The following is a 19,635-nucleotide window of genomic DNA, read 5'->3' as shown; positions in this document are numbered from 1 at the left end:
AGGCTGAATGGTACTTTCATCACAGACTCATTTGTGCTAAGGTCTGAGAGACAGGGTCCCTGTTATAACAATCAAGAGTAAAACAGGGTACAATTATAATCTGGACAAGGCAAGTTCAAATTCCAACAAGTATAATGAATTCAGTGCTCAACATCTGGAATTTTTCCATGATCTTGTGGATTTACCTAACGAGTTTTGGGTTATCTGTCCCTCTACAGCATATATAGTGTGCCTTCTAGGCTGCTACTTGGTTCTATTTTATTGTGGCTGTTGTTTTTGGTGGCTAGACATCATATGGCATTAGTACTTCCAAAATCATTGGGTTTATTGCAATTGAGCTGTATTTTCATCAATAGCTTCTACTGGGATCTCTTCATGAAGTCCAGTACTGTCATACAGTACAAAACCTCAGGTGCTTCCCATAATTCTTAATCAGGGTTCTTAATGCTTGTAAAACAAGCCATCTAGACCTGAATAATCACACAAAACTATATTCATTACACTTCTGCTTGGCCAGTAGCTTAGGTGTATTCCTAACTAGCTCTTGTACTAAATTAACCCAGTTCTATTAATCTATGTAACATCATGAATCTGTGGCCTACTGGCAAAGTTCTGGTGTCTGTATTCTTCTGAAGCTACATGGTGACTCTCCAACTCTATCTACTCTCTTTCTATATCTCTATTTGGCTTTCCCATCTGTATTTATTCTGCCCTGCCACAGGCCAAAGCAGCTTCTTTATTAACCAATGGCAATAAAAAAATCCCACATCAAAGGTGGCTGAACTAACAAGTTGAACAGTTACACGAACTTGGTGCTTGACCAGTCTTTGGGGGTTGGTTTCTTCTCTAACCTGGGTACCTTATTATATAATCTAACTATAACATTTTACTGGGGATAGGACCTTCAGTCTCTCTCTCTCTCTCTCTCTCTCTCTCTCTCTCTCTCTCTGCCTCTCTCTCTGCTCTTCCCCCTTCTCTCCTTCCCTCTCCTAACCCACTAAATAGATATCCAACCTCACATTGCATGGTGTTCCTATCCATGTCTCTATCTCTCACCTGCCACATGGCTTCCTGTCTGGGATCAGCTGCCTTCGGGGACCTGTAGCATGGTCTAGGGACCCACTCAGTGAATAGTGATGTTCACCCACCACGCCAGCTCCCTGCCTGACACTTGGTGCTCTTGGTCTCTCACCCACCTCTCAGCTTCCTGCGGCTCCCTACCCGGTACTAGCTGCTGCCCCTCAGAGGCTCTTGCCTGGGACCTGCTGCCTTTGTGGCCCACCATGGTCTCAGGACCTGCTGCCTGCTGACCTGCGGGATGGTCTCATGGCCCGCTGCCCACTGCTGCCACTTGTGGAGCTGTAGCATTTATTTAAACCATCATCCCTCCCCCCCACAAAAAAAGCAAGGAGTTAATTTTGTGTTTTCCATCTACTCCTGGACACAGAGCCTGTCCTGGAGTGTGGCACTCTATTATACACTATTACTATTACTCCCCCCTTTTTTTTGAACAAACATAGTTTTCTCCATACTTGTGAGCTATTATTTATGGATAATTTACATTGGTATAATTTTTGTATATTGATACAAGTTCAAATTATATTTGTTACTTTTGTTTACATTATTTGTACATATATACAAAGCTATTTTGTATATATATATACATATATATGTGTGTATATATATATATATATATATATATATATACATACATATGTTTCTCCTCGGTTTAGGACATTTTGAATATTGATACAACTTTTAGGCTACTTGGAGCCAGATACTTTTTCTGATGTTATTACTAGAAAGGCAGGCAGAACTCTGGGGATGCTATCCTGGAGATTTTTACGTATTGATGAGGTTAAATTTTGCCTTTTTACCTTTTGTTCCTGGTCATCAATTTCGATAATTTCCTCAACCTTTTCAAATCTGTTTACCACTGCCTTTTGTAATGTCTGGATCCAGTGTCCTGCTCTAAAGCCCTCACTGAGGATTCCAATGTATAAAGTCTGTCCAGTAATGTCTCATCCTTGGACATAATCTTTATAGCATGCTTATTACCTTCCTGGAGAGACATTCTATCAGTCAATCTGTCATACTCCTTTGACAGAGTCCGATTAAGACATTCAACAGTGCAAACTCTCTCAAATAATGTTTCAGCACCCACTATCATTGATTGGGTTTAATGTGCCAAATTGGCTGTTTCCTTCTCTAGAGTGTTGAATTTTCCTTTAAATAAATTACCATCAGTCTGTACTATTTCCAAAAGTATCTCAGTTGACTGAGTTTTGTCAGTTAAATTGGTCATATCCTTTTTCAGATTTCCAACCTCTTTCCTGAGAAGTGTGGTTTCATTCTGAAAAGACTGCACCATTTTCTAAAAATGCCTCAATCCTAGCCCTACTGTCAAACCATTTTAAAAGAAAAACATATTGAATAGAAGACTAATCCCCAGAAACAAAAATAGTGATGTAGAAGGGATATCATATAAGTCTTGTGAAACCTCGCACATGGTACAAGTAAAGAAGCTATTGAAATCTTGGATGGTTAGATTGTCTGACACATTGTCCTTTTAAATTAGCAACTTATGCTCTATATTTAAAATATTAAATCTTACCTGTGGCTCAATTAGCTGGATCAGGTGCAATAACTGTAACCGGCCAGTAAGTGTCGCATGCCACCTACAAAACTTATCCAGCAAGGTGTAGTGGTGCATGTGAATTCACCTGTGGCCGGTCTTAAATATGATTTTAGAGCAGAATGCTAAAAGATAAATCACAGACTGTTTGCTCTGTGGATGTCTAGAGCAATGGAATAGGCAAATGCAAACAAATCGTTAGAACACCGCAGAACAGCTGGCTCAGATAGGGGAAACCCACATCTTACTGAAATGTTTGCAGTGTGCCCTGGTGGGAGGCAAATGGTAGGGTGTGTGAGTACTTGAAGCCAATCCAAGGCGTGCAAAGAGAAAAGAACTGTGGCTGATATATAGAAAAGTCACTCTGCAAGATTCTATATTAACTGCTGGTCCCATGTTGGGTGTCAGATGAAGCCGGAAAACAATCCCACACCAGTTAAGAATCATATATAATAAAAAAGGTTACTTTTTGGAGGAGAAAAACATACAGATCACCATCCCAAACAAAAGTCCTCTCGTCACAAACAGAAAACAGAGAGTCTAGCAGCCCAAACAGGTGCTAGAAGCAAGAGTGAGAGAGAGAGAGAGAGAGAGAGAGAGAGAGAGAGAGAGAGAGTGTGTGTGTGCCCGGTTCCTGCTGTTTTGTAAAGTAGAAGAGACCATGCCCCAGTGGGCTGGGATCTTTAAGGGTATTGACTGAAGGAGTGGAAGGAGCTCCCGGAGCAGGCATCCACTAGTTAGGTTCACAGAGATGATTGTATTTCTGAACTTTTCTCCCAAGGGAAGACTGGTAGTAGGGCTTGGGGTAGCAGTCAGAGGAGGCCCCTGTGCCCCAGCCATATTCTGCCCAGTCAGAACTCCTTCTTCTCCCCACTTCTCCATTGTCTGAAGAAGTAGGTCTACTGAGGAGAGAAAGAAGGGAATTCAAGCAGAGGCTCTCAGGGCTTCATTAGCAGTTGCTACCTAGACATTCTCAGAAGTTGCAAATGTGAAAATCTCCATGGGCAGCTTTCCTCCAGTGGTCTGGGTTTTGCTTTGACTCTAGATGTGTCTCAGTAGATTAATTATGGAGATGCCTACAGCAGCTCTCTTAAGTGACAGACCCAAATGATTAGAAGCTGCTGGGTTGTATTAAACAAGTGAGTGTAAGGTCAATGCTAGCAGGCAATAGTCCAGGCGTCCATAGAAAACCCAGCCACTCCAGCCCCAGCTCTTGCTGGATAACTCCAGAGTTATCTATGGCCATGCCAATGCCCACAGGATTGGTGCTCCAGCAGCATCAGATGCTCAGATGGTAATAAAACACTGCTTTGTTCTCAGAAAACTGTTCCAAAGAGTGATGGCTACTGTGGCATGTGCTCTGTGTACACATGGGAGGCAGGCTGCAGGGGCAAGGAGGGAGTCATGACGAGCCCTCCCCCTACTCATGAAAATGACAGTTTTAGGTTGCCGAGACAGCTCAGCCAGTCAAGGAGCCTGCTGTCAAACTTGACCAACTGAGTTTGATACCCAGGACCCACATGGAAGGAGAGCTATCCTCTGACCTCCACGCCCATACCTCACTGCACACACCAAATAAATAAGTCAAACACAAAACAAAAATAATTAAGTGTAAAATAATTTAAGTGGTAGTTATTTCTTAATTCCTGAAGTAGCATAGGTTTGCAACAAAAAATACTAATTTTTTCCTTTAATACTCATTATCTGTCTGCAAAATTAAAATTCATATGGGTTATATACACTTTAAAATACCAAAATGTGGGATGATTTATTAATGACCTAAGGTAGAGATGCAAATTGTAAAGCTAAGAAGCCATTGTAAGAGATGATCTTAAAAACCAACAACATAGAATAAGAAACTTACCAGTGACAGAAAATACCATAAACAGGATCCAGTGACCACAAAAGCAAGGAGAAAATATTCCTCTATGCCTGACAGCAAAGGACTGATGCCCCCCATACCAGAACAAAGGTGGGCCTATTGCTTATGGCAGAGAGAGCAGGGAGAGAGGGGAAAGAGAGAACATCAGGGGAATCTCTGACAGTGTCTCATAAGAAGATGGGGAAATGTTTTGTACATTGGACTTGTGCTAAGGGGAGTCCAATAAACAGGAGAATCTATGATTGCATAGCCTGTCATCTACGAGACTGGGAATACTACAGAGCAAAAGACTAATGAACAAACAGCAATTAGCCCCTATGTTAGCTTACAGAGAGGGCCATTTGGCTCTTTTTGTGAATAGTCCAGTGTTCCTGTCTGCCTGTGCCTAGACATGGTCACAGAATATCTGTAATACAGTTTTGCAACGATCCAAATACTTAGCCTGTTAATATGATGTTTTTATTTTGGATTGTATTCTCTTTCCCTTCAAGAGTGTGACTTCAGATCCCACATTATAGAACTAAATTATCTTTTAAGTAATAGGACATCAAATGCTATCAGAATCCCCACACATGAGTTACTGTCCTCAACTACTAGACTTCAGATTATATAAAAACTGAAAGTTGACCATTGCTTGAGAGATGGGTGTTGCAGGATATTGAATCACACTGTGTGAAGGTGTGTCTCCGTCCGTCCTTGCCTGCCTATGGCATCTTCTGAACAGGCAATAACTAGGCAGAAGAGGTTAGGCTGTACTTGCTGGCAGACGTGGGAATGCTGGGAAGGAATCTGAGTTGGGATATTTGTCAGTAAGACACAAAGAATGTTGAGCATACACGACTGAGGAACAGCAATGGGCCACATGGCAAAAGGGAGATGAATATAAATGAGATCATTTAAATTATAAGAGCTAGTTGGGAACAAGCCTACCTAAACTAAGGCCAAGTTTTCATAATGAATAAAAAGTCTCCATGTTATTACTCAGGAGCCTGCAGCATAAAGAAAGACCAGTTACAAGTGAGGGTGTGGCAGGCTGCCACCCACCAGCAGCTTCTTCAGAAACTGAGAACTCAAGGGGCAATAGCGCCACACTTTCAGTGCTTATGAGTTTCAGCGTTTTTGCTGGATTACACCAGCACCGCTCCCTCGCAACAAAGAACCTCACATGTTGCCATGAGTCTCGGTCTGGGGGCCACAGTAGCTTCTCCCAAGAGTCACAGTATAAAGTCTACCCCAACATTTCCACAGGAGCGTGAGCCTATCCTACTGATTGGACTTATAATTTTGCAACTTCCCCTGTTTTGTGTTGAATGGGCCTTGCCTAAGGGGTGGATTCCCTGTGAGATTTGTTCACATTATTCTCCGCCTCTTTAAGCTCTGTTACCTTACAGGGGCTTGGGGAATCTTTTTATGGAAATACAGTGGCAATTTATGAAACACCACACTGAACGTCTCCTAATTTCCACCATGCACTATGGTGTTCACATTTGTGTATTGTTCTGTGACAATAGCACATCAATCTTGTGTAAAGTTGGTGTTTTCTAAAACTGGCTATATTAGCCATGGAACAATTGTATCTAAGTACCAGTCATAAACACACCCCAGAAAATAACCATTATTTTATTTCCCATCAAATGTGTAGAGTTCCCACGAGCAAGCAGTCTGGTTAAGAACCAGTGAAAGGTGTGAGTGACAAATGTATGGTCCGATTTTTGTCAGCATAACGGACGAATATTCAGTAAAACTGGGTGACTCTAGAAAAGAGGTTCATTCTCCTGACAGTCCTGGAGTTAGGGGTGACAGCTATGCCTACTTGCCTCAATCATGTCGCTGGAGAGAATATAGCAGTAAAACTCTGTCTGACGGAATTTCAATTCATTTCGATCTTTTGGAGGCAATTTGATCTGTCTATACTCTTCAGCCAGAGATGTCTAACTTTGTTTCCAGAGAGCTAAATGTATAAGGAAAGAGGGACTACGCATGCTCACCGCAGTATGCTTCCAGTAAAGACAAAACAAGCCTGCAAACTATCAGAAGACAAGAACTACATTCTAGAAGACTGGACAGCAAATTCCAGAGCAGTGTGTGTGTGTGTGTGTGTGTGTGTGTGTGTGTGTCTTGTTTCTTAAAGAGACAGAAGAGATCATTATAGTATGATACCCTCAAAAGAGACTGGATTTGAGGACTTTGTTTTTAATCATAAGGTGTTGTGCTCAGAGGTTGCAAGAGAGTATGTTTGTTATTTTTCTACTTGGTCTGACTTAGATCTTTCCCCGTTCGTCCAATGTGTAAGTTTTTCACTGAACTTTGTCTTCTTCTTGGGAGAATGCCCCTGCATGCTGGAGTTCACCCCGTGTGTGTAGGGAAGGACACCAGAAACCATCTATTTCTCCATGCTGGAGTTCACCGCATGTGTGTAGGGAAGGACACCAGAAGCCATCTTTTTCTCCATGCTGGAGTTCACCGCATGTGTGTAGGGAAGGACACCAGAAGCCATCTATTTCTCCATGCTGGAGTTCACCGCATGTGTGTAGGGAAGGACACCAGAAGCCATCTATTTCTCCATGCTGGAGTTCACCGCATGTGTGTAGGGAAGGACAGCAGAAGCCATCTATTTCTCCATGCTGGAGTTCACCGCATGTGTGTAGGGAGGACACCAGAAGCCATCTATTTCTCCATGCTGGAGTTCACCGCATGTGTGTAGGGAGGACACCAGAAGCCATCTATTTCTCCATGCTGGAGTTCACCGCATGTGTGTAGGGAAGACACCAGAAGCCATCTATTTCTCTAACATGCTGCCACTCTTGATCTTAGGATTCTGAGAAAGTTATTTAGTATTTCATCTCCTCAGTTTTCCTTATCCGGAAGATAGTTTTAACAATGCCCATGAGACATTGTTGGTGTGACAATTATGATCAATGTTGAAATCCACTTTGAAATTTGTCTGTTCAGAGCAGGAATCATGTCTGACTTGTCAGAAGCCTTATTCCCAATCCAAACAGTGCCTATCACTACACATTTGGAGCCAATAACTATCAGCAAACGGAATAAACACAGAGCTCTCAAAGCCAGGCTACCACACTAGCCATGGAAGGAATGTAAATTAAAACTACATGGAGATTCTACCTCACTCTAGTCAGAATGGTTGTCATTAAAGAAACGGATAATCAGAAATGCTGGCAAAGATATAGACAAAGAACAAACCCCCAAACCTCCAGATGCTGCTGATAGATGCTGTGGAAATTAGGTCTGAGATTTGTCAAAAAATTAACATAGACCTGTCCCATTAGTCAGCTATGCAAAAATATACATCAGTGACAGTTTACAATAACTAAGATCTGGAACCAAAATAGATGTCCATCAAAATGGCTTAAAAAATGTGGTATGTATACATAATGGGATATTTTCAACCACAATGAATACAAAGTTATATTATTTTCAGAAAAACTATACATAACTGCAGGTCATAATGAACAAATTACATCTGTCTTATATGTTATGTTTGTACACTGTGTAAGGATGTGTCACTCTGATTGGTTTAATAAAAAGCTAAACAGCCAATAGCCAGGCAGGAGAGAATAGGCAGGACTTACATGGAGAGAGAGGAACTGGGGATGAATCTAGGCGTATAGAGAACAAGTCAAAGGTACAGAATGAAAGGAGGGTAAAAAACCCACATGGTAGAACATACATTTAAAAATATGTCATGCCACCTCCTGTGGAGTCTGCGTGATTCTCATGTAGGCTGTGGCACAAGCTTCAAGGCAGAGTGCCCGCAGAGAAGGTGTGTGTGTGTGTGTGTGTGTGTGTGTGTGTGTGTGTGTATGCTGTGCTTCCTGCATTGGAGCCCTTGCACTTTTGGCATTACCTGCTTATGTTCTAAGGAATGCAGTCTTGTTTCTTCTTGAAGGGAAGATAGTTTCCAGAGTCTACTGATGAGACATTGCCTTATACAGTAGTATATGATACTAATGGGGGAAGATGGGTTCACATTCAAGGGGAAAATGTTTCCATGTTTAATCTGGTGCTTAGTAAATAAAGTAAATAAAGAACATCTCTATGTCCAGCTCAGTGCAGGATCTTTGAAATGTGTTCTTGAATTTGAATTGCAGTTCTTTTCTGGAGAATTTTTGCATATATACATATACATCAGGTAAGTTAGTCTGTAGTTTTTTTGTTTTATGTCTTTATTCAGTATTGCTATCAGTGCTTGTCTCAGTTTTTTTTTTGTGTTTGTTTGTTTTCCCCTGCTGTGATAGAATGCTCAGACAAAGGCAACTTCGGGAAGAAAGGGTTTATTCTGGCTTGTGGTTTAGGGATATAGTCTATCACAACAAGGAAGACCAGGGGACAGGGCTTTACAGCGCTGGTCGCAAGCAGGAGAAAAGAACAATAAATCCATGCTGTTATTCACCTACCTTCTCACTCACTGTGGTCCAGGATCCCAGCCAGGCAATGGTGCTACCCACATTGGGAAGTCTCCCCTGCTCAGTTAACACAACACTCGCTCATAGGCATGCCCAGAGGACCTCTTCTCAGGCAAGTCTGGATTCCGTCAAGATGGCAATTAACTCCAAACACCTCAGTGTAATACTGGCTTCATTAACTGAATTTGGGGTGTTAATTCTTTTGCTGTTTAGTGGAATGGTTTAAAAAATATTGGTCTTCCTTAAAAGTTGGCCAGAATTCAGCAGTGAATCTCCTGTGTCTTGGGATTACTTTACAAATAACTTATATTTTGACAATTTCATACATGTATAAAGTACATTCTGATGACAATAATCCCCACTCTAATTTTCCTCCAACCCAACTATCCCCAACCACGATTCCCTTCCAAATATTACTTCTGGATCTTTGTCAGTGTTTTAATAGCCTTGATTTTTCCTCCATATTTTCACATTTCTCTTCTAAATTACCATTTTCTTCACTTTTGAAGCTTCCATCTAGGTCCTGAATTGCTTTCAGTTTGCTATTTTGCTTATTTAAGTCGTAGATTTGGTCACTAATCTCTATTTAAAGCAGAAGCCTGATTTTTCTCTCTCTCTCTCTCTAACATGTCAGCTGTCTCAGTGACAAGCTGTGGGGTTGAGGATGTTTTCTGGGGGCTGCCGTTGCATGCTCTGTCTCGTACCATTGACACCTGTTGGGACTGATCTTTTTGTAACCTTTACCCTCTCTTTTGACTTGTTTGTTTTGTGTTAGTCTTTCTTAAGCATTGGCTTCACTGGGAATTGTTTCCCGATGTAGTGTAGGAGGGAGAGGGACAGCAACATTCCTACTCATTTCCCAGCACTTCCAGTTTCATATGCTATAGGAGACGTCTGTGCGTCTGTGCGCCCCATTTGTGTGTCCATTAAGGTTCAGGGAGAGTGGTGCTGGGGTGCTAGTTGGGAGAAGTATGATAATAATTGTTTGTTAGAGACAATATCTCATCCTGTAGGCCAAGCTCTCTCGGAACTCACTATGTAGCCCAGACTGGCCTCTAGTGGACTTTGATCATCGGTCTTTCAGGTTCTGGAATTACAGGCATGAGACACTGTGTCCGGTTGAGAAAGTGCAGCCTATAGATTGGGGATAAGGATATCAATATGCTAACAGTAAAACAGGTAGGTAAGGAGAAAGGAGGAGAGAGGGAGTAAAGTGTGAATGAGAGGTAGCAGAGGACAATTATAGATGAATAAGACTAGATAAAAAGAAAAAATATAAAAATAAAATTTCTTACTTTCTTATAAAAAAAGAAATATCCTAGAGATTCTTGTTGGTGTAGAATAACAAGGGACACTCATAAAACTCTTTTTGAAGAGAGATCCAAATTAAGACACAGTAGCTTAACCCATAAAATTGTAAATATTAGTAAAAATATAAACAAATTGCAAAAAATTAAATGAGCAAAAGAAAATCTAAACAACTAAGATGTGAAATAAAAAAGAGAAGCAGTAACATGAAACAAAAAAGTTGTCTGCTCCTAGTCTGAATATTTCCCTAATGGAAGCAATGTGGTTCCTCCTCCATAGTCTTCTGGGGGCTTCTGGGAGGATAGTCTCAGCAAGCTAGACAAGTCAGCATACCCTCCTGGATGAGAAGGACATCTGAGAAAATAGACTATTTACTGCCAAGTGCTTACACTCTCATTTACTGTCTCGTCTTGCCTGGTTACAAGCTCGCTTTCTCAATCCTTGGGTTGTTTACAGGGCTGTCTATAAATGGAGGCCTGCCCGTCTAGATATTTCTGTGTGCTGGCAGAGCACTAGGTCCTGCCACACAGCACTCCCAGCAGCCTTAGGGGAAGATCAGTCTTCCTCTGTGCCCGGATTTCCTTTTCACACGAGTTTAAACTTGCCCTCATTTCCTTTCTTACCAAACTATGTATTTTTCACATCATGTTGCTCCACGTTCTGCTCTTTGTCTCCGTACATACGGCTAAGGGTATTGAACAATAGCTACTCCATAACCTGGATGTTGTGCTGTCTTGAACTTCCTCCACTAAACATATTAATACATTGTTGCACGAGTTTTAATTGGTCTTAATAATAAAAACTCAGAGCCAGACACTGCGTCAAATGCTGAACGTTCAGAGAGAGAGAGAGAGAGAGAGAGAGAGAGAGAGAGAGAGAGAGAGAAAAGAGCAAGCCATAGCCAACTCTTACCTTGCTAACTCCTCAGCTGAAAAAGGGCCGACCTCATGTCTCCTCCCACCTTATATTCCTCTCTCCGCCCAGCCATGTCACTTCCTGTCTGTCTGTACAGACCTCCAAACCTCTGTGCCTAACTAGTGGCTAGCTCTGCTCTCTGATCGTCAGGTAAGCTTTATTTGTTAGGGTACAAACAAAATATTGCCATAATACATCACCCCTAAACGCAGACTCACTTCAGTTCTCAGAACATGAGCAGAACACATTCAGGCTCTTTGCCAGAATGTAAAACAAGAATGGCTCTTAGCTTCTATCTGAATAGAGGTGGGGTTTCGCTCTGAAATGGATAGGGCTTTCCTAGCGTCCCAACTCTTCCACACTTCTTGTGCAAATCTGTCAAGGCCTACAAACCACACGGCCAGGTCTCTCAGGGCAATAGTCCTGTCTCTTGGGCTAATTTTCTGGACTCCTTTTCCTGTTGCTGTGAGAAAATGCTTGACACAGTTTAAAGGGAGAAGTATTTATTTTGGCCCACAATTGGGGAATATATTGCATCATAGTGAGGAAGATATGGCAGAATCATGGTGGTGGGAACATGAGGCGAACTTTCAAGTCTCAGAGGACCAGGAAGCAGAAAGAGTAGGAAGATCAGGCTATAGAATCCTCAGTGCCCTGTCCCCGCCCCCAGCTTCATCCTTTCAGTTAGGTCTTGTATCCCAAAGGTTCCACATTCTCCCAAAATAGCAACACTAGCTAGGGACCAGGTATTTAAAAATATACATGAACCTGTGGGAAACAGTCACATGAAGACCATAACACTGAGGAAAATGCCATCCCTTCTGTTCTCCTCAAGTCTTTCCTCAGGAAGAGGAAAGGGAAACCTGGTGTGGGAGGTTCTTCTGTCTATGTGTTGCTTTTATTGGTTAATGAATAAACTGTCTTGGCCTATAGCCTGGAAGGAAGAAGACAGAGTTAAAGAGAAGTCATGGAACTGCCAGAGATAGACACTGGGAGTTTTACCTGGTAAGCCACAGCCACGTGGTGATATACATATTGATAGAAATGGGTTAAATTAATATGTAAGAGTCAGCCAATAAGAAGCAAAAGCTAATGGGTCAAGCAATGATTTAAATAATACAGTATTTAAATAATCCTTTATTATTTAAATCATTGATATTTAGCTATTACTCAGATAGAAAGGGTTTCTGTGCTGCATGCTTATTCTCAAAGTTAAGGTGCTGAGCGCAGCTCCTACCTGGCAGTCTCAGAGCTGGTAGTAATGGTACCTCCACCATTTTGAAAGTGGAGAGAGGCAGAGCCAGCATCCAGAACAGCTGCTGCCAAGCTGTTTACCATTTTAAAAGCTCTTCAAGACAGTAAAGAATTACAGATATATAATAGGACAGATTCAGACACAAAAGACTTCTAAATGAGTCACAGTGTTGGAAAAAAAAGAGTATAGAGAGTTATAAAAAGAAATAAATGGTTTAAAAACAAAATAAAGTCTTTAAAGAGAGTACAATCATAGATTAAAGGAGTAAAGATAATAAAATAAATATTAAAAAGTAATAGAGTAAAAAGAAGTCACATAAAGATGGAATATGCACAGAAAGTCTGTATTATGTATATTATTGTGTCTTCTTTGAATTTTTTGACTGTGAATAAGCTAAGTACAGAGAGACATTTCATTGGGTAGGCTACTATGCTAAACCAGCATTTATTTTATTGTGAGGGCCAGCGATGATAATCTAAGTCTTGGCAGAAAAAAAGTTCTCTACTTCCTCCAACCATTATTACCCTGGACTCTGGCCACTGATAAATTTAAATGGAGTCTAGAGTCTCAATAGTTTACCCTGAGACAATGCCTGGCAGGCCAAGATTACCTGACCCCCACCCAAGAGCAGACAATTTAAAGGAAATTCCTGGCATTCCAAGCAGTGTGAATAGAAACACCTGCCAGCACTTCATCAGGACACCCTTAGACAAATATCAGCCAATCAGGGGTCCTGAACCTCAGAGACCCCCTACTCCCACCTTTACTACTATAAAAACCAAATTTGAGCTCGGGGCTTTTGGGATACTCCAATATGTTGGATATGCAGAGAAACAGAGTTTGCAAACTTGATTAAAATAAAGGCTCTTTCCTTTTTCATATGGGACTTGTCCCCTTTGCTGGCTTTTGTGGGGACCCACGGATTTGGGCATAACAATTATAAAGGTATCTTGACTTCAGAATTTGGGTCTAAGGATATATTGCTTTAGAAAAGAGGTTCTTTGGTTTCCACAGAGGATGAGAACCTGTAAATTCATTGCAGGTTAATATGGTTTAATAGACTATTACCCCCTGAGAGGTTGCCATGAACACCTTCAAAAATTACTTTACTCAATAAACAGCAGGAAGAAGTTTGGACAAAACTACACCCATATTCCCAAATATTGTTTGTAAATGTTTCTTTACTTTTAAAGGGGGATTTGCTATAGAGATTTGCATTGGCATAGATCTTGGTTTATTGATACAAATTTAATGTCAATCTTGTTATATGTATATTTCTGCTCATGATTAAGGTATTGTGATTGTGTAGTTCATTTTAAAAATGTAATGTATAATTTAAATATAGGTTAATAGATAATCATCTATAATAGTCAAGCTTGTATTCATGTTAGATTTTCTAGATGTTTAGAGATATATTTCAGTTAGATAGGTATTCTTCAAATCTTTCAGAGACCTTCAGAATATGGCAATTAAAATCTTTGCAAACTGAAGAGTTTTTAAGATAGTGAGACACATCTGCTCCTAGTAACACCAATAAGTTCAAGAGGATGACAGGCATTGAAGAGGTTCCTTATGGAGTTGGTTGATCATTTGGCAAGAAAATGTTCTTGCCTAGACTGCTTGATAAACTGGACATTCAGGAACCGCAGAGAAATGACTGCTAAACTTGCCTAAAGGTGAGATGATCCTTTGGGGTTCCTGATTTATGAAAGAGTCTGCTAAACATTCTGCAGGACACAGAAAAATGTGATGGACAAACTACCAGTATAGACAAAACTGCCTTTGAAATGTCCTGCTTCGTGGATACTATGGGCCTGTAGGCTGAAGATGGATGCTTCAATGGTACAGAAAAACTTTGGATGACTGTCTAGGTAACAAGATGTCTCTGTCAAGCCGGGCGGTGGTGGTGCACGCCTTTAATCCCAGCACTCCGGAGGCAGAGGCAGGCGGATCTCTGTGAGTTTAAGGCCAGCCTGGTCTACAAGAGCTAGTTCCAGGACAGGAACCAAAAGCTACGGAGAAACCCTGTCTCAAAAATCAAAAACAACAACAACAACAACAACAACAACAAAAGATGTCTCTGTCAATTCTAGAATTTTAGAAATTGCTTGCAATGTATTTCCTGCTTACTTAGGTAATATTATATGCTTCTGGAGTGTTTAATAGAGTTGAAGAATTTATAGTTATAGTTTTCCTTAGTTATGATAAAAGATAAAGTAGATGTAAATATTGTAACTGTAATTCTTGCTTGACAACTGTTTTGTTATATGTAATTTTACTATGTTAAAGTTAAAGCCTTCCTTTTTTTTTTTAAGCAGAAAAGGGGAAATGGTGTGGGAGATTATTCTGTCTATGTGTTGCTTTTATTGGGTAATGAATAAAGATACTGGCTTGGCCTATAGCATGGGAGGAGAAAGGAAGAATTAGAGAAAAGCCATGGAGCCACTGGAAATAGACAGTGGGAACTTTATCTGGTAAGACACAGCCACATGGCAATATACAGATTAACAGAAATGAGTAAATATATATGTATGTATATATATACACATATATGCCAATAAGAAGCTAGAGCTAATGGGCCAAGCAGTAATTCAATTACTAGAGTTTCTGTGTGATTATTTTGGGTCTAAGCTAGTCGGGCGGCTGGGAACCAACAAGTGGCCCTCTCGAACAGAAACCAGGAAGAAGGCAAGGGAATGGGCACTAGGGAAAAGGGATGAAAAAGAAAAAATGTATGAAGATTATGTATGAGGATGCCATAACGTAAACCCTCTTTCATGATGACTTCACAATTAAAGTTAATTAAAAGTAACTGTCTTAATTAAGATTTCTATTGCTCATATGAAACACCATGACCAAAAACCAAGTTGGGGAGGAAAGTGTTTATTAGACTTAGACTTCAGCATTGCTGTTCATCACCCAAGGAAAGCAGAACAGGAAGTCAAACAGGGCAGGATCCTGGAGGCAGGAGCTGATGCAGAGTTCACGGAGGAGTGCTGCTTACTGACTTGCTCTGCAGGGCTTGTTCAGCCTGCTTTTTGTGTGGAACCTAGGACCACCAGCCCAGGGACGGTCCCACCCACCATGGGCTGGGCCTTCACCTCTTGATCCCTGTAGTAGTTTGAATGTAATTGGCCCTTATAAGCTCATAGGGAATAGCATTATGGGAGATGTGGCTTTGTTGGAATAGGTATGCCCTCGTTGGAGGAAGTGTGTCATTGTGGAGGTAGACTTTGAGGTCTCATATATGCTCAAGTATCTCAGTATCTCAGACTACTTCCTGTTGCCTGCAGGATCAAGATGTAGCTCCTTCTTCACTCTCAGCTCCTTCTCTAGCACCATGTTGGCCTACACACCTCCACGGCCTGCCATGATGATAATGAACCAAACCTCTTAAACCATAAGCCACCCAATTAAATGTTTTCCTTGATAAGAGTTTCCATGGTTACGGTGTCTCTTTAACAACCCTAGAAACCCCAAGACAATCACTAATTGTGAAAATGCCTTACAGTTGGATCCCATCAAGGCATTTCTCCAGGTGAAGTTCCTTACTCTGGGATGCCTCTAGCTTGTATCAAGATGACATGAAACCAGCCAGGAAAGTAACACACCTAAGCAGAAAAATCTTAGGACGTATCTCATCATAGTGAAGCTTTCAGCTTGGTTTTCAGTTGGCGTTTTAGCTTGAGGCATTGGACCACCACATCTTCTATGTTAGAGTAGCGTTCTGTGTTTATGGACCTATGTCTCCTAACCGAAATCCAGGTTTTTTTCTTTCCTAAAATTTATTACATGCATTGTACCCTTACATACCAAATTAAAAACAAAACCTAAAAAGCGCGTAGGATTACAGAAATAATTGTGGTTGTGGTAATTAAGAAGGATCAATTGGCCTGGAGAGCTTCAGTTTTGGAGAAAGAATTGTAGCAAGAACTTGAAAGTTTGTCTAGACAGGGAAAAAAGTAGAGTGGATAGGCAATCCAAGAAAGTATTTTCCGGGGATTCGAAACCTGGTTGGGTCTGGCCATCCTGTCTATGGGAAGGAGGCCTCTCACCTTCCCATGGTGAGAACCTGAACAGCAGGGAGACCACAGAAGAGCTTCTTTCTCTCCTGCCCTTGGCAATTCCTTCCATTGCACAGCCAGGTTGCTTTGAGACATAAGTGCAGAGGTGGCAGTGGGGGGTGGGAGGTGGCCTGGGCTTTTGTTTCTTGGATCCTCTTTTCCTTTTTACACACATCATATTGGTTTCTTGGTGTGGGTTGGGGGCAGCTCCTCTTTTCTTGGGTGGGTGTTAGCACAATCCCAGAAAGATAAGAACTCCTGCAGGAACCGACCCAGATCAAATCCCTGGAGGGGAGAGACAAGCAGCTCTAAAGAACTGGGGGTGTGGAGGGGGGATGGGAGTCATAGAAGTCGAAGGAGGTCAATCTGCAGGCAAGCTGTGTCTGCCCTCCCACCAAGGCAGTAGCACGGGGGCCCGGGCTCCCCTTTGTGACGTGGGTGCCCCAAAGCTCCACACTTTGTAAGTCTTGAGGCCAGATCAAAGTAGGTGGCCCCGCGTAGGGAAGCGGGGCTCATGGCTAAGGGGGCCCGGCCCAGAGGAAAATCCCAAGGCTCAGAAATTACAATCCAGATCAAAGAGCCTGCAGGGAGAACACTGGGGACACCGTCCAGGAAGGGCACGCGCTCAGTGCTCAAGGTGTCCCAGCTACTGCTCAGGGCCATCGCTGACCAACCGGGGCTGACTCTGGCAGAGCTCAAGAAGGAGCTGGGAAATGCTGGCTATGAAGTGCACCCGAAGATCAAAGGAGACAACAGGGACTCTTCCAGGTCTGAGAGGGGTACGCTTCTGAGGGTCAGTGGCAACGATACCACAGGCTACTTCAGGGTCTGGAAGGTTCCTAAATCGAGGGAAAAGATGGGACAGTCCTGGCTGGTGCTGGGCCGCCGCTCTTCAAGGAAGACCCTACTCCAATTCCGATCAACATCACCAAGACTACGCAGACCCCACTCGCATCGCAAGGCAGCCAAGAAGGCCAGAGAATTCTGGAATCACAAGTCTAGGATTTTTAAGGCAAAGTCCAGGATAACCAGATCAATGGTTAGGAAAAGAATCAGGTCAAGGGCCAGGTCAAGGGCAAGGTCAAGGTCAAGAGCGAGGTCTAGAGCCATGGCCCAGGTGTATGCCAGGGCCCAGGAACAGGCTTGTGCCAGGGGCAAGGAACAGGCTCGTGCCAGAGCCAGGACACAGGAGTGCACCAACACCAGAGAAGAGGCCCATATGGGAACCAGGATACAAACCAGGACCAGGGCAATGGACAACATCAGAGTAGGGCCTTCAAGAGAAGATGGCAGGTCTCGATCTAAAAATGAGAGCCGGCCAAACTCGAAATCCAGGGACAAGAAGAGGCAGGAACCTGAGAGGGTGGTAAAACGAACCATCCAGAAACCAGCTGTGGCTATAGTTAACAGTGTTTCCAACCTACAAGGAAAAGCACGCACCAAGGCTTCTGCGAAAAGCAACAGTCCTGGGTGCTCGAGGAATCCTTAATGCTGAAGCTGTTTTCTGGGCGCTGTTTCCTTTCCAGACAGGCTCCAAGGAGAGTAACTCTCTTTCATTGAAGCTATTTACAAGACCTTCCTGTGTCTGTGTTTCCTCTTGCTCGCCACTGGAAGGGAAAAGGGTGGGTGTGGAGGTGAGATCCATAGCAGGGGCTTGAAAGGGGAGGGGAGGGGGAGTTGAGACTCTGCTATTCCCATGGGACCTTTCATAAAGAAAGGAAATAGGAAGAGAGAAATCACCAGGGCTACACAACAATGCCCGCCAGGAGCACCATCAAATCCTCAATGAGTCTTTGAGAGGAGGGCAAGAGAAGAATAATCACCGAATGCCCTACTATTTCAGACCTGGTCTTTAATTTTAGGGTAAAACTTGATTAGAGTGAATTTGTAGCTTTTATCCTGAATTACAGTATTTTATATACAGTATATAAAACCTTGGATGTGAATGCAAGGTTAAATGAGGTTGAGGGTGAAAGCATTCAGCATGGGGTGTGGCACAGCGTAGGCGTTCGGGACAAGCGTGTGTAAGTGGTGTAAGTGGTGTAAGTGTGTGTAAGTGTGTGTACCTGGTGTAAGTGGTGTAAGTGTGTGTAAGTGGTTTTCGATGGGGCGCTGGTGTCCGCAGAGAAGGACCGGATGGCGACTTAGAACACTCCAGGTTCCAGTCAGAGCTCTGCTCTTCTGACCTTAGCCATGCCTTTCACCTAAGCACCTGTGGTCTTGAATTGTTTCTTTGTAAAATATTGGGATTGTTACACAATGTCAGGGGGGTGAAAAAGGACTAAACCTCATAGTGAGGACTGGATGTAGGGAAATTCAGCAGAGGGGAATTGAGAGCTGGGAAAGTGTGAATCTCAGAGGGGAAATTGCTAATACTGACAACACACTTATGTCTTGCAGGCAAGAGGGCGGCCAGAAAAGGAACACTTTGCTCATGCACTTTTCTAGAACAAGTCTACTCTGGGCGCAGTGAGCCTAGAGTGAGCACAGTATGTTTTAGCTCTGCATGCGAGGGTGATGGGTAGCAGGAGCCATTCTCTTGCCACAGCTGTGACTCTAACTTCCTGGACAAGGAAGGCCTTAGGACACAGACAGTCTGCCTCCACGTGAAGAAGGATAAGTGAGTGAGAGAAGGGATGCTGCTGGGGTTTTTTATTCTTGAAAAAAAGGTCATAGTGGACATGGGCGCTTTCTCCAGCTGTATAGCTGGCTGTGATTTTCCCAGGAGAAACTTCATTTTCCACAAGGGAAAATTCAATCAGTATGCACTCATGTTATGTATAGGAAAGCACGCTACTGTGAACTTCCTTTCGTGCACAGGAATGACCATGTTAAATTCACCAAAGCCAAATCAGAAAAGCACTGGCCGCGTGTCTCCCGTGCATGTGATCTGAAGTGTGAACCCCCACATCTGCAGTTCTGAGCACTTGAATGTGAATGGCCAAGTGAAGCAACGGGAGTGAGAATAGGGTCGATCTGGAGGGAGGAACATTGTCTACTGGACACACAGCAAAACTAAAGGCCCTTATGGCTGGAGGTTACGGCATACACTTCTAGTCCTGGGTTTTAACCCCAAATACAGATCTTGAATTATTTCTACCTAAAATAACCTGTTAATGACTCTGGTCACTCATCTATTTTTCCTAGAA

At 42.5% G+C, this 19,635-nt stretch overlaps 1 protein-coding gene across 1 annotated transcript; it reads left to right on the top strand.

Moving 5' to 3' along the window:
- The first annotated feature begins 17,000 nt into the window (after positions 1 to 17,000).
- On the top strand, positions 17,001 to 17,975 carry LOC121441404 (testis-specific H1 histone-like). Its single transcript, XM_041642534.1, has one exon. It carries the CDS (start codon positions 17,001 to 17,003, stop codon positions 17,973 to 17,975), a length of 975 nt encoding a protein of 324 aa, XP_041498468.1.
- Positions 17,976 to 19,635: the final 1,660 nt, after the last annotated feature.

Source organism: Microtus oregoni, unplaced genomic scaffold (genome assembly GCF_018167655.1).
Source record: "Microtus oregoni isolate MIOR12 unplaced genomic scaffold, Mior012 000077F_ref0000221, whole genome shotgun sequence".
NCBI lineage: Eukaryota > Metazoa > Chordata > Mammalia > Rodentia > Cricetidae > Microtus > Microtus oregoni.
The sequence above is the reverse complement of the archived record's forward strand: the minus strand, read 5'-3'. Positions and strand labels throughout refer to the sequence as shown.

What these genes read in the sequence shown, in the direction of transcription:
- LOC121441404 (XM_041642534.1), top strand. Translation starts at nt 17,001, where the DNA reads ATGGCTAAGGGGGCCCGGCCCAGAGGAAAATCCCAAGGCTCAGAAATT.